The following is a 15,615-nucleotide window of genomic DNA, read 5'->3' on the forward strand; positions in this document are numbered from 1 at the left end:
GATACATTACATACAGAACTGTGCAATTGAAAATTTACATAAACAAAATGCACCAAACTTAAGTTTATCACAGTTTTATTGGCAAAAAGAAAAAGAGGAAAAATCATACCTCTTAGGCCACACTACAGTGATAAACTAAAATAAGGGTTTCTAGGTAAGTTTATATTATTCTTTTGAAATGATGGCACAGCAACTAAACATGGGTAGAGCGATGCAAAGTAAGAAAAAAGAGAAATGGGTGGTACTAACCCTATGAGGATGTGACCCAGAGGCAAGAAGTACGAGCACAGGCGAATGGAAAGTAAAAGAACCGGAAGCCCACACCTGTTACGGTGAGTCAGAGACGGTGAAGATGACGGCGGAGAAGACCAAAGGCAGAAGAAGAGAAACGAAAGTAAGGTCCGTTCAACGTCAAAGGAGACAACAAGGTATCGGTGCCAGTTGCCTGCTCCAGTGCCGGCTGCGGCGAAGACTACCCGGTCGAAGGAGAAGAGGCGAAGGATAAAAGGACTGGATTTCAGGATTTGTGCAAGTTAAGTGTGAACTGGTTCACCGAATCAGAATTAAGGTTTTTTTGAGATTTGGATCTTAATTTGGATCCTCGATGTGGATCAGGATTTAAAACTGTTTAAATGGATTGGATTAAAAACTAAACTATAAAATAAATTTAATTTAGTTTGGATTTTTTTTTGGTTTAAAATTAGTTTTTTTTAATGGTTTGATTTGGATTTGGTTAAAAATCTAAAATTTGGATTTTTTTTTTGTCCACCCCTAAATATCTAGACATCACATCATAGAATTGAATAAATTTTCAGAACACAAAATTCATTCAAAAAAAATTATCAACATTAGAGATTAGGCAAAACTCAAAGAAACTAGAAGTGATGTAGCTAAGCAGTAGAACTACAAATGTGATGCAAAACAACGACCACAAGTAAAATGGCTACGAGGAATAGTGGCGAGGAGACGAGGAAGGTTGTGGCGAGGGGACAAGGCAAGGAGGCCAGCGTCGAGCAGCATGATGAGAGTAGTGTAACATCCTAACTACCATAGCTCACATTTTCGGCTGCGCCACTCTAATAGCTCAAACATTACAACGACACTTATACTATTTAATACTAAAATATGAGCCTGTTTAAAACTTTAAACCGCAAGACCGCTCCCAAAAATACTTTCATCCGATAACATACATCCATAGATACCATACAACTTACAAAAACTCATAAGAGTACGTCCATATATATATAATATTACAAACATTAACCAATACAATCCATTTCCCTCTTACAGAATATATCAAGATAAAGGCGAGTGTACAATAAACCATAATTAAAACAATATAAAACTTCCCAACAACAACTAAATAAACTCTTCGTAACTTCTGCGCCCATATCCTGAAAGGAAAAAGATGTAGGGGGTGAGAATATCATCATTGAAATGGTTCTCAGTAAAGGGTTTTTGGGAATTACTGTAATAGGATACGTGAAGATAAATCGTACCAGTGATTAATAACCGACTTATGCCTCTTTTCAAAATCAACGGTTTACAATAAAAGAGAAATCTGAAATCTTTTCTGAAAGAGGAAACTGTTCATTTAAAACAATATTCAAAAGCCTTTCAAAAGGTTTATCTATGCTAAACCAAATTAGCCTTTCATACATTTCCAAACCATAACCACAAAATCGAAACCAACCATCGGTCCATCTCAATTCAACCACGGCCCTAGGCCCAAACAATCCAACCAACAACCAATCACCACAGTCCAACAGAGTCCCAGTTGCAAACACAAATAGGAAGTTCAAGCACAAACAAACAGTTACAGCAAGCAGAACAAGTAGCAGTTAATCTCAAGCAATCACATAGGCAAACCAAGTACAATATGCAAACGAAAACAATGTCACATAGATGCATATGATGCATGCCTATCCCTAGTGGCTGATGATATCATCTGTCGGTTATAGAGCCAACCCGACAAGTCCTGGTAGCTAACCATTGGACTGTCCCTCTGTCGTGCATCCCCAACTCGAGTTATACTCATCATAAACTTGATCATAATCATGATCCATATCCATCACCGTCACTGGTGAATATTTACGGGGGCGAGCTCATCCGGGACTTTCACAGTGCCCGGCCACACTTACGACATAGGGTCAGCAGAGTCTCGAGTCTCCACCTGGAGCACGTGGTGGCTATCCACTGCTTCCTCCCAGGGAACTCGTGCCTCTAATAATGGAAGTGCAAATAACAATTATTAATAATTCAGCATATACATGCATTCATTCTCATCCATGGATCAACATCCATCTCAGCCATCTGGCTCACGGTTCAGTCCAGAACTAGCCAATATTCGTATCATACACAGTCATTCTGGCTCACGGTTCAATCCAGAACCAGCCAATATTCATATCATACACAGTCATTCCAGCTCACAACAAAACAGCACTTCCACCATTCAACATCATCAAATTCATAAAATCGGCATTTAAGCCATAAATTACTTTTCTCAATTCATTTCACTTTGAAATCAAGTTTCAACTCTTTTCAGCCTTAGCTTTAAAGATCTCATTTCTCAAATCATCTCAGGCTTATAAGCCACTTTTACTCAAGGTAAATTCCCCTTTTAAAACAATGCCACTCTCGGCATCCTCTTTCCAAAACTTCCATAACCATGGAAGGTTAAAGATTTATTTTGAAATATTCAAAATCATCCATCCAACAATGGAATTTTATAACAAAGTTTCTCGGCGGAGTCCCAAGTCTTTAGGGGAGAGTAACATAACTCATTTCGCCAAATTCATTTGAAATCATTAAAACCTTGGATTTCCTATTTGAGTAATAAAATAGGATCTAAGCCAAACCGAGTCACGTAATCATTTACTTCTTTCAAACCATTTTCTTTACTTAGGCAAAACCAACTTCAACCCCCATGATAAGTTCTAGAACGTTTCAACTGTTCAAAATTGTTTTAGTCTTGCAAGAATTCAGAGTTCAAAGAGTACTTAAAACTTTTCTCAAAACATTTCAAAATGAAACTTGTCAATAGATATTCAGGTTCTTTCAAAGTCATTGAAACTCCTCTAATTGAAACCATCAAGTCAAATTCAAAGGCATTGCCCTTGTCACATTTAAAACAGCTTTAAAACATAAGTTTCATCTAAATAACTTTCTCCTGAAAGAGATACAATGTCTTTCTTAAGAAGCAAGACTAAATTGCAATTTTCTCTTTAATAATTCATTTCAAAAGCATGAATCATCCTTTTCTTGATAATTCAACTAAAATAGTAGAAGCCTTTAACTCATCATTTTTCCAGACATTTCAATAAAGACTCAGATTTTATAGAAATTTCGATAGCATCTCCCCTAAAACTTGGACTTTGCCACCCGGTTCGGGTCCCAATTGAACCATTCCACAACCTTTCTAACAGCCCAAAATCCAAAATCAGTTCAAGGCAAACCAAATCCAACAGTCATCTCAATTCCATATTTCAAGGAAACCGTTTCAAAAATCAAATCGTTATCAGCCGAATAAACTCATTTCTAAAGCTTTAAACAAACGGTTCAGCAACAGTCATTTATCAAACCAGATCATTTAAAGCAAACCAGGCTGAATTCAAGAGTATATTCTATTTTTCACATTATCAAGAAAATAAACTCAACTCAAATCAATTTCCAACGGATTAAACTCGATTTCAAGGCTTTAAAAGAATTAACTTCAAAAGCTTTTTGTTTCACAAAATCGCACAACAATCCATTCATCAAACCCAAATAATAATCCATTCAAACATATAATTACATTCATCCAGGACAATCAACATCACATAAGGCTTATACAATCACCAAATACATTGTCTCACATAAGTATCCATATGTAATAATTCCAATATATAAAATATAATTTTCGGAAAGCGCCCCTACCTCAAAACGCAATTCCATAACGACCCAAACGTCTCACAGAATCCTTTCCGCCTCAACCCGAAATCAAAGGCAGCTTCAAAGCACAGCCCTACACATTTTTGCAGCAGCATAAATAGCTCTAAATTACAAGAAGCAACCTCAGTTACTAAACTCTAAGAACATTAATATCGTAAAGGCTTTAATACACGTACGAGACACTAACGTAGGGCTTTTGAAACATAATTTCTTACCGAAATAACAACACGAAGCAGCTACGATTCTGAACCGGCCTCGGCAACAGCTCTGGTGGCGGCCAGAAGCTCTGATGGGTCAACTATAAAAATTGCACAGCATTAAAACCTCCTCGAAATCCAAAAAGGCAGAAACCTCAAATGAAACCCTTACCGACAACTTTTTCGGCGATGACAGAGATAGCCAGAAGCTCCGGCGGTGGTTCCGACGGCCTCAGAACTCCGGCGACAGTAGCAAAAGCTCCAATTAAGCACCGCGGAGTAGCAGGTCGGTAGTGACAGAGGCAGACGACAGTGACGGGAACCATCTCAGCCTCGGACCTCTCCCCTTCTTTTTCACGCACGCCGGTCTCCTCTCTCCTGGCAGAACCTCTTTGACGGCGACGGCAGAACAGCGGCGGTCAGTGGCGCGACAGCGGCGACTGGATGCAGCTCCTCCAGCCCGCGTCTTCCTCTCTCCCAGCGGCGCTCAGTCTCAGGCTTCCTCTCCGACGCGACGCCGCGGCGACCGACGTCGCTCGTGGCTCCATGGGTGACGGCGGTGAGGCACGAGCTCCCTCTCTCCTCCAACGCGAACTCTCTCTCTCCTCCCTCTGTCCTTTGCGCGGTTCTGGAGGCAGCGTCACGGGTCGATGGCGACGTGGTTAGGTCGCGACAACAAGGCACGGTGGTGGCGGTGCTGCCCAGCATGCCGACGCGACCTTCCTCCTTGCCTGCTTCCCTCTGCGTTTCCCGTTTCCTCCTAGCCCTTTTCTTTCTTCGTTCCTTTCTTTTTGCAGCTATTGCTGCGGTGTGTTGTGGCTGGGTTTGGGGGGCTGAGGGGGATAGAAGGAGAACCGGGTCGAGTAACGGGTTAATGGGTAAGTGTTTCATTATTTTGAAAAAAATAGGGTTTCGGGTAAATTGGTAATTTCACATAAAATTGGGAATAATATAATGATTGAAACTCAATTAAATCCAACACTAATTATATATTGAAAATACTATTTACTCATCAATTTTATCAATTATTTTCAATAACATGTCCAAATCCAAAATCTAGAAATAATATAATTAATTTCTCTATTTTCCAAAATAGCAATATCAATATATATTAAAATATTGATTATTTAGTCCATATCATATAAAATCCTTATTATTTCATAACTATCAACTTTATAATTCAAATATAGAAAATAATCCAATAATTATAAAATTAGATAATAATCATAACTCATCTCAAATTCAATAAGTCAAAACTTACCTTAATTATCTTTAATAAAATAATTTCTGAAATTAAGACTATAAATAACTATATGATTTGAGACTTGATCATAATAAGAATTTTCAAAGATTCTAAATCTTACAAGTAGTTTTGAAAATTATATAATTACCAAGCAAAAATCATGAATTTTCTATAAAAAATACCAATAAAAAATACTTAAGATACTCACGCACCAATAGCTGGCATTGAGGTCTTTCACAATTTGATCTTTTAAAGTTCTATGTTCTTCCATGACTCTGACTTCTTGATTTTTCATCATATTGTTGCCATCTTTCACTAAATTACGGTTGATTTATGTAACCAGGTGTGTACCTTTCTCCTTTGGTGAATTTTTTCTTTTTCTGAAGCCTCCTCAAAAAATTTTCTTTGTGCTAGATTTGCTTGATACTGGAAGTTTTTTTTGAAAACTTTCTTGAACTCTATGGAATAATACATAGCTAGATTGAGTTACATTTGCAGGTATTAACTAATTTATTTCTGTCTTTCTAAACCTCTCTAACATATTTTCACAAGCAAATAGCATTGTCTCTAATTTTTCATCTGTAATACCTTAAGATCTTGTTAGAAGTGAAGTAATGGTGCATATTCTTTAGTCAAACCATAAAGAAGAGAATTTACATGGTTACTCTCACTTACTATCTCTCCTACACTGATGCATCAATTGTATTTTTTATTAATATAACAGACTCATTCACAGATGAACCTATTGTATTACTTAATTAGCTCTTCAATTGCATAATTCTAGCTTTGATTTGTAAAGAAAAATGAATCTCTTTACTTGTTGCATATTTGATAGGTGAAAATACAGCTAATTATTCAAGTTGTGTACGATTTTGTCATTGAAACTAAAAGCTAAGATTTGAGCAATACATCTTGTTTCTTCCATCATTGAAACTAACTCTGGATTGATGCCTTCATTTTCAAGAACTTATTATAGAATTTTGATTTCAGGGATGTAATTCAACAAATTATTGCCTTCAATTGTTGCTTTTACTTCATCTTTCTATTACAAACAAAATTATCACTGTGAAACTTCATATAAATTGGAGTTGCAGTAACTTCCAGTGCACATGCCGCGTTTATATTAAGCTGTGAGTATTTTCTGAAATAATTATGACATTAATTTTATCATTTATGAAAATCTAGTTCTAATACCATAAAGGATATCAGAGACTAGTGAATGAAAATTTAAAAATTTAAGAAAGAGCAGATTAAAAAATCTAAAGAGAAGAAAAGTAATTTGTAATTGCATTATGAAAGTTTTAATTGATACAAAACTTCTCTTACACTATTTATAGACATAAAAAAAGAATCTAGAGTGACTGTAACTAACTATGACAACTCAACAAAGCCTTAACTATTTCTCTAATAACAACTTAACAGTTAGGCATCGCATAACTAATAACTAACTAATTTCTTCTTTTTCATTTTCGTTCATCTTTTTCTCTTTCATTCGGCATTCAATTTTAAATAGTAATTGTCTACTTATTAAATAAATTTTGGATAATTAATATCATAATATGTATTTAGGAGATAGCCGATAAACTAAGAAAGTGGAATTGCACAAAAATCTATGGTTGTTGTTACATACTTGGATATACAGGATGTGATAAACGATCATATAATACTATACGTTAGCTAATAATTAAAAAGATTAAAAAATATATATTGATTAAACACAAAAAATGGTAGATTATTTCTAAAGAAAAAGAAAACCTTATTTGTACTATGATCATAATCTACAATTTTATATACACTATAGTTCATATTAACTTTTACTTTTAATTTTTTCCCCTTTGTATATAATAGTACAAATCAATCACAATCTAAACTTGTGGCTGTGGGACTCTATCGGTCCATCCTGTGTCTAAAAATAATTGGATTCACTCGACCAGGATGAAGACGTGAAGTGGACGGGGAAACTAAACATATTCATATATATATATTACATAAAAAAATTATAATTAATTAGTATCTTGGTAAATTTTATGTTTTAAATACTCTAATTAGTACTCTTAAAACACTTATTAGCATAATTATAAAAATGTTTTCCAAAGTTTCATTTGTATCTAATAAAATAGATTCTCTGAAAGCACTAGATTGAGACCACTGTGCTGGATTACTTCCATATACATTTTATATTTATAAATGGATGGGACCACATATAATTTATTTACGTGCACACATGCAATTTTGGTCCCTAGATGTGATGTTGATGCACAAATATTATTTTTTTATGGTAAAAAATAATTAAATGTTAATAAAAATGTTATCAATAATTTGTTAACAATTAGATGGTTGCCAAAAATGATTATATTAAGTATAACGATTGACTGTCAAGATTGTTAAACATTTTTATTAATAATTAATAACTATCAAAAGTATATTTGAACATCTTTTTTGGTAGTAATTTAGTGATCATAAAAAAAAGAGCATATTCTTCTGAAATAATTAAATTTTTACAATTAATTATTGATGTCAATGTAATGATGCTAAATTTTGTGGTAATGAAAGATGGAATTATGTGTGTGAAGGAGTACCACCCCAAACATGAAAGATATAAATTTTTACCCAAAGAGAGAAAAAGAAAATAAATTAAAAGAAGCTAGATTATGTTCCAGAGTTGTGTAGTCTTTGCACGTGTTTGGCATGTATCTATAAGAATGGTGTTTTTATCCATGAAGTTGATAGCATGTTGAGAGTTTGCTGAGACTCACCATTGTGGACAGGTGGATAAGATATCTAAAAGTTAACCAGACTGATCAAAATTATCCGTGTGTTTTATGATTATATTGTTAAAAAATAAGTAAAGTGATAATTAAATCTTTTAAAATTTCGATTTCAGACTAATTAATAAATAATATAAATAAATCCTCTTCCTCCTTAAAAATACAAGTGGTTTTTCTCATTATCTTTGATAGAAAAGCCAAGACTTTTTCCAAATCCCCATATATAATGCATAACCATTTTTCATTTAGGAACTTATTCACATACATCTTACATTGATCCTATTATTATTACAAGCAAATATATATGACATACATATTATTTAACCATAGTCTTCCACTTTCATAAGAAAATTAAATAAAAGATACAACAAACTTTAACTAAATTACACGATGGACTATACATACACATATATGTAAATAAATATTGCCTAAAAATACTCATCATACGATACGATCTTCTTTTTTTGCAACGGTTTTTTTTAACCCCTACAGAATATCCGCCGCTATATGCCGAATTTATTGTAGTGTATACTAACCCTTATTTTTTGCAATAAGATAAAGAGGATTCTTCTTATGTTGTGTTATTCCCGGCAACATTTGAGTATCAATATCTTCTTTTTTCATACCTTCTGGAAGTTCCCAATCAAAAGAGTAAAGAAGATTAGCAAGAATAAGATCAAGTGAAGCAAGTCCCATATGCATACCCGGGCAAATTCTTCGACCAGCACCAAATGGAATCAACTCAAAATGTTGTCCAAAAAAATCTATATCACTGCCTAAGAATCTCTCAGGATAAAACTCATATGGGTCTTTCCAAGCTTCAGGATCTCTATGAATAGCCCAAGCGTTCACATACACTATAGTCTTGCTTGGAATTTCATAGCCATTTATAATGCAAGTTTTGTTTGTTTCTTTTGGTACAAGTAGTGGTGTTGGTAAGTGCAATCTTAAAGTTTCTTTCATTACTGCCTTAAAATAGCTACACTTTTGAATATCTTCTTCTTCTAAGAAATCTTTTTGACCTCCAAAATTTCTAACTTCTTCTTGAACTATCTTCATTACTCTTGGATTTTTTATTAGTGCTGTCATAGCCCAAACTATTGTGGCTGCAGTTGTATCTGTTGCTGCTACAAGTGTGTCCTATAAAAAAAAACTAAATAAAATTAGCTAAAAGAATTTTTGAAACATTAAAGAGACACCTTATATATACAAAAAATCTTACTAATCTTGTCAACCTAGCTATTTTCTTCTTGATTAATTGATAAAAAAATTAATTTATTACTCTTTGGATAAAAAAGTTGGCACTATTAGAAGAGAAGAATTTTCTTAAAAAAAAATAAAGCAAGCAAGTAAGGAGAATGCAAGAAAGAAATGAAAGAGCAATTTTCACTTTCTTATATATGGAGTTTTTTTTTTTTTGTATTTCCTTAAAATTTTGAATAGAGCTGTTGAATTGGTTTACTGTGGTTAAAAAGTGTCATTAAACCTAAAATGTCGCAAAATTGCCAATTTTATCGTAATGCAAGGTGAAAAAAATATCAAGCACATCATCTTTATTAATATTGGAATTTTCTTAAATGACTGCTTCTTATTTTTTTAAAGAAAAATCTAAAGTGTGAAACTATGTTAAGTGTTAAGCATCAAATTAAAAATCTTTTAAATTAGAGTCTATTTTGACAATTAATTATGTTAAAACTCCACACTAGACATAATTGTGTGAAATTTTTAACCGAAAGAATCCACTCCCTCTCTAAACACTAACATAGTAACATATGAAATAAAATAATAGTTATATATAGACTTTCACATTGACCAATGACACAATGACACACACATATATATAACATGTTCTAAATTGCAACAACTATTTTTATCACAATATTAAATTAGCTTAATTTTGATATATTAACAATATAAATGATTTTACATAGTATTTATTACATCAACATGCTACTACAAATAAACTGAATAATAGTGGTAGTTTTTCAAGAGTTCTGCAACAGTTTTAAACCGTTGCTAAATGGTTTCATGATGCATGATAAAATGTTGTCTTTTAACGTGTCTGAATATAATTTTCCAACAGTTTTCATCAGTCACTGATAAATCAAATAATGCCATGGTTTGTTTTTGTGGCGGTGTTTAACTGCCGCTTTGTATTAATTTGTATTTTTGCACGGTTTCTGACCGCCATTATTTGAAAAGATGGAAATTTTCACTCTTCTTGTGGCTATTTGTAACTGCCTACAGGGACTTATTCTGCATGGTTTTATAATCACTACAAGTCCATTAAAGTTCTACTAGCAACAATTTGTGACAGTTTCCAACCATTGCTACTTTTAAATTTTTTTAAAAAATATTCTTGGTAATATTATTGTTCTCAGTGCCGGAGCTTGAAGAGATTTTTTGGGAGGCAAAAAACTTTAACATAAAAATTATATAATAATATTTATATTGAAATAAAATTTATAAATATAATTATTTTTTAGTTTATTACTAAAATGACAATAAATAAATAACTATATAGATAGATATTATAAAATATTTTAGAATTTTCAAAATTAAAATTGTAAAATAAATAATTGTATAGATAAAAATAATTAATTTTACTACAACTAATTTCAATTAAAATTATAAAATCTAGTTGATAATGAGAATAATAAATAATAATGAGAATAAGATTTTAATTTGTATAAATGAGCCAATAAGACTTTTAATTTGTAAAAGTCTATTAAAATCTAAGTCTAAGATGTTATTGTAAAATAAATAATTATATAGACAAAAGAAATTAATTTTACTACAACTAATTTTAACATTAAAATTGTAAAGTTTTGTCGATAATGAAAATAATAAATAATAATAAAAATAAAATTTTAATTTGTATGAATAAGCCAATAAGACTTTTAATTTATGAAAGTTTATTAAAGTTTAAATCTAAAAAGTTAATGTATAAAATTAAAAATAATTAAAGAAATGCAGAAAATAATAGTTGATCCCACAAGCGTAAAATAAAAATGTAAAACTTAAACCAGTTGAGCTACGTTTAATTTTTTATATTAATACTACTAATTCTTTTATAAGAGTTTTGGATCCGCATTCCGCACGACATGGTCCCTATTGTTTGAACTAAGTTCCACCCCCTCCTGATTATTTTATTATTTCTTTATATATTTATTTTTTTGGATAGGTTTTTTATATATTTATTACTTTCAAAAGTTTATTATGTTTTTGTCAAACAATCTAAATCGATAATGAAACTCGTGAATATATAAATACAAAATAAAAGTACGAACAGGATAATAATTCAAAAGAAAAGAGTACAAACCACAAACAGTGCTTTGATGTGATCAATAGTGAGGTCAGAGGAAAATGAACGGTTTTTCTTCAATTGAAGCAAGACATCAATAATATCCTCTCCATTTGAAGTGTCTCTGTTATGATCCATGTGTTCATCAATCACTTCTTGATAGAACTTATCCAACTCCTTGAAAATTCTTTCAAGACGTGCATGCATTCCATTGAGTCGATCAATCCAACCCAAGAAAGGAATATAATCCGAAACAAAGAAGCTAGCCATCATTGCTTGACATTCATTCAGCAAATCATGGAACTTACTCTTTTCAACTCCTTCATCATCATACCTTTTACCAAAGGCAATCCTACAAATAATAGTGCTTGTTAGAGAAATTATCATTTCATTCAAATTTGTCACCTTTTTTGATGATGCATGGCTTGAAATTTTCTTGATCCATTGCTTGACTTCAAATTTTCTTATTGAAGAAAAGCTTGATACACGCCTAGAGCTAAGAACATGGGTTACACATACTTTTCTAATTTCTCTCCAAAATTCATTGTATGGAGAAAAAATCATCTCTAACCCATTGTAGGTTAATTTTTGCTGACCAATTAAGTTTGGTCTTCCGGCAAATTCACGGTCATGATTTTTCAATGCTTCTTTAGCCAACTTGGGGGATGAAATAACAATTGCTTTTCTTAGACCTAATTGAAGGGAGAATATAGGGCCATATTTCTTTGATAGTTCAAATAGTTGAAGATAAAGGGAGAAATTATCTAATTGGTGAAGATTTCCAATTATTGGAAGGCCTTTAGGACCTGGTGGAAAAGCTTTGTTCTTGAGTGTTGTTTGTTTTTGGAAGAAGAAGAAGATGAATAGGGGAAGAGTAATAAGGCATAGAATTAGGACAAGTGGTGACACCATGTTGTATGTGACTGGCCTCAAAGAGTGATGATGAGGAAGAGTATTATCTTAGGGTTAAAATGTTAGAACACAAACACTCATATTTATAGAACTGATCTTTCGTACATATCATTCATAAGTTTTTTCTTCTTATTTAGACTAATATTTTATTTTTACATTAATTTTACTTTTATACTATTAAGATTATAATTTAATATTTTAAATTTAGAATATTGACTAAAAAAATAAATTTTATAAACATATATAGTAATTGTTTTTAGGTTTAATTACTCTGTTGATCCTTGTAGTTTCGCAAAATTTTCAATTAGGTCCCTATACTTTTTTCTTTTAATTGAGTCCTTACACCAAAATTTTTTTTTAATTGGTCCCTACACTTTTTTTTTCATTTTATTTAAGTTCCTATACCAATTTTTTTTTTTTAGTTAGATCCCTGTAAAATTAAGTCAATTACTACTAAGAAGGACTTAATTGGAAAAAAAATTTAGTGTAAGGACTCAATTAAAAAGAAAAAAAAAGTATAGAAATCTAATTGAAAATTTCACAAAATTATAAGGACCAACAGAGGAATTAAACCTTGTTTTTATTGTTTTAACATTTCATGAAGAGAAAAAACAAAAAATACTTCATAATTATTATACTGAAATATAAGAATATCAAATATATTTAATTACTAACATAAGAGAATTTTATGGAAAAGAAAAAATTAAAAATTTTAATGGTTTTTCAATACGTTTAACTTATTTAATAAAAATTTATTATAAGTAACTTAACAAGTATTCTTAACAAAATCCTTTTTATGTAAGGTAAATTAATCACAAAATATAGAGGAAACCTTGCTAGTAAAATCAAAAAATAAAATTAAAAAAAAAAGTAGAAGAAGAAGAATCTAGTATACGTAGTTTTAAAAATCTGAACTTGGTTGCGTATTTAACTGCATCAAAACAAACTACTTATTTAAGTCACACAAAAAAATACTAGTTATTTACGCCAAAAAAGAAAAGACAAGCTAGGTATTATCATTAAAAAGATAGAAATGCGTGCCTTCTCAGTATTCAATTTTAAATGGTAAGTTGGTGATTAATTTTAAGGAAAAGTATAGGACTAAGAGTGTAATCAACTAAGAATTGAATAACTCAATTAATTATAATTATTAATATTAATTTTAAATTTTTTAAATTTAAAATTTAAATAATTAGAAACTAATTAATTAAATTAGTTAAAAACTATAAAAATATTCTTCTTCTTTTTTAGAGTTAAATCTCAATTTGTCTCTTGAAATTTAGCTTGATATTCAGAATGGCTCTTACAATTTCGTTGGCCTCAATTAGAACCCCTAAATTTGCAATTGTGGCTTCAACTTACCCCTGCAATCATCTTTGTCACCAGAATGCTAATTTAATGTAATTGCATGACACGGTGGACACTACTTAAACGACGGCACATTGGCTTTGCACCCAAACCCTTTGGAAACCACATCGTTTCAATTTTTTGTGAGTTAAAACTCTCTTTCTTTCCACTACGACGATCATAAGTTGCCAAATATCAAGAAAACCCCTTACACTACGTGGTTTTCAAAGGGTTTACGCGCGAAACCAAAACGCCGTCGTTTAAGTAGTGTCCACCATGTCATGCAATTGCGCTAGATCAGCATTCCTGCGACGAAGATGATCGCAAGGGCAAGGGCAAGTTGGGCAAATTGTCCACAGGTTCTCTCCCTTACCGTTAGCCCTCTCCACTCCTGTCTTTACGCAAGACGACTTCAAGAAGTTCACCGCCGACAAAGCCATCGAGTACGTCAAGTCCGGCATGGTCCTCAGTCTCGGCACCGGCTCCACCGCCGCTTCGTCGTTGCCAAGCTCAGTCATTTCCTCTCCACCGGTCAACTTTCCAACATCATCAGCGTTCCTACCTCCAAGCGCTATTGTAGAACTCGAGAATGGAGAGCGCTTCAAGGTAATAAAAACTTTCAAAAGGTTCAATTTTTTACTCAGACGAGGATATCAATTCTAATTTTGTATATACTCTCAGGGTGAAAGCCTTGCTCGTGGTATGTCGCAAAAAAAAATTTACCCACTCATTAGTGGTTTAGATGCAAAATTGACTAATGCAATTGACGGACACGCGTAAGAATCCAATAACCTACTTCTTGAATTTAATTTTTCTAATTTCAAAGATATAATAAACTGTTTCTTGTTGTGGTTGTGGTGCAGTATTCTGTGCAAGATAGGAACAATTGATCCAGAGAAGGCGAAGGAAAAAATACTGGTTTGTTGTAGAGGCGAGACCGCGAGAGTGGAAAAGAGCCTTGTGGCTATGGAGGCTGGTGCAGTTGGAGTGATTCTTTGCAACGATAAGTTCAGTGGTGCAATTTTGTGGAAAGTACAATTTGGCTCAGGTTCAGGAGTTGTTCAAAAAAAAAAGAAGTGGTGGAGTACAGGCTGTTTTTGAACAATTATAAAAATATATAAAAAAAATATCCATTTAATATAAAAAAACATCATAATGCTTAACAAAAGAAATGTCCAACTATAGGATTTAAAAAAAAACATATAATTCTTAAAAAAATAAAAATATTCACATTTGTAATACAAAAAATTAGAAAAATGCACTAAAAAATATCTATTTAATATGAAAAAGAAACATCGTAATGCTTAGCAGAAAAAATATCCATTTATATCAACTTATTTTTGTTAAGACGGGTTTCGAGATCCAATCTATTAGAAAGTTGGCAGAAGTTGGCTGAACTCTAGTTGGTTCCCTAGCAGAGCTTTAATTTTAAAGAGAGTAAATACACATACAAGTCTTTTTAACATACAAATTTATACAAGGTAATCATAATTCAACAAAACCCACTTTTATAACGTGCGTATGAAATCACGACATTCCTCCTCCAACGTTTGTATTCCGTGTTTCTCCTCCTCCTTCTCCTTCTCCTCATTCTTCTGTGTGTTCTTCCTCCTTTTTCTTTACATTCTTTTCTCTTTTTTTTTTGCGTGTTTCATCTTTTTTGTCATTTTTTTTATTGCTACTGTTGTTGCTGCACTTTTTTCTCCTCTTCTTTCTATTGATTTTGTAATACTATGTACTTTTTTTAGAAGGTAAAACAAGAAAGAAAAGATGAATAAGAAGTAGCAGAAGATGAGGAGAAGAAAGGAAAAGAGTTTTGAATTATGCAGAATTTATCAGTACAAATTTACCAAAAAATTCTTAAATATATAATACACCTAAATATCTTAGTTTTACCCATAAATTTGCTGTAAC

At 32.2% G+C, this 15,615-nt stretch overlaps 2 protein-coding genes and 1 long non-coding RNA gene across 3 annotated transcripts; 1 reads left to right on the top strand and 2 right to left on the bottom strand.

The window, feature by feature from the left end:
* Positions 1-865: 865 nt before the first annotated feature.
* LOC130961864 (uncharacterized) lies at positions 866-5,065 on the bottom strand. The gene is made up of 4 exons (XR_009079645.1): positions 4,300-5,065; positions 4,146-4,228; positions 3,916-4,003; positions 866-1,394 (listed from the first exon to the last, which is right to left on the bottom strand). It is a non-coding gene; the product is annotated as an uncharacterized LOC130961864 (long non-coding RNA).
* Positions 5,066-6,365: 1,300 nt separating this feature from the next.
* Positions 6,366-14,802, top strand: LOC130963420 (subtilisin-like protease SBT5.4). Its single transcript, XM_057889541.1, has 4 exons — positions 6,366-6,500; positions 14,061-14,307; positions 14,383-14,477; positions 14,565-14,802. The coding sequence occupies exons 2-4, from the start codon at positions 14,161-14,163 to the stop codon at positions 14,800-14,802; spliced, it is 480 nt and encodes a 159-aa protein (XP_057745524.1). The 5' UTR covers positions 6,366-6,500; positions 14,061-14,160.
* Positions 8,343-12,420, bottom strand: LOC130961863 (cytochrome P450 83B1-like). Its single transcript, XM_057887900.1, has 2 exons — positions 11,461-12,420; positions 8,343-9,278 (listed from the first exon to the last, which is right to left on the bottom strand). The coding sequence occupies exons 1-2, from the start codon at positions 12,352-12,354 to the stop codon at positions 8,670-8,672; spliced, it is 1,503 nt and encodes a 500-aa protein (XP_057743883.1). The 5' UTR covers positions 12,355-12,420; the 3' UTR covers positions 8,343-8,669.
* Positions 14,803-15,615: the final 813 nt, after the last annotated feature.

Source organism: Arachis stenosperma, chromosome 2 (genome assembly GCF_014773155.1).
Source record: "Arachis stenosperma cultivar V10309 chromosome 2, arast.V10309.gnm1.PFL2, whole genome shotgun sequence".
Taxonomy (NCBI): Eukaryota; Viridiplantae; Streptophyta; class Magnoliopsida; order Fabales; family Fabaceae; genus Arachis; species Arachis stenosperma.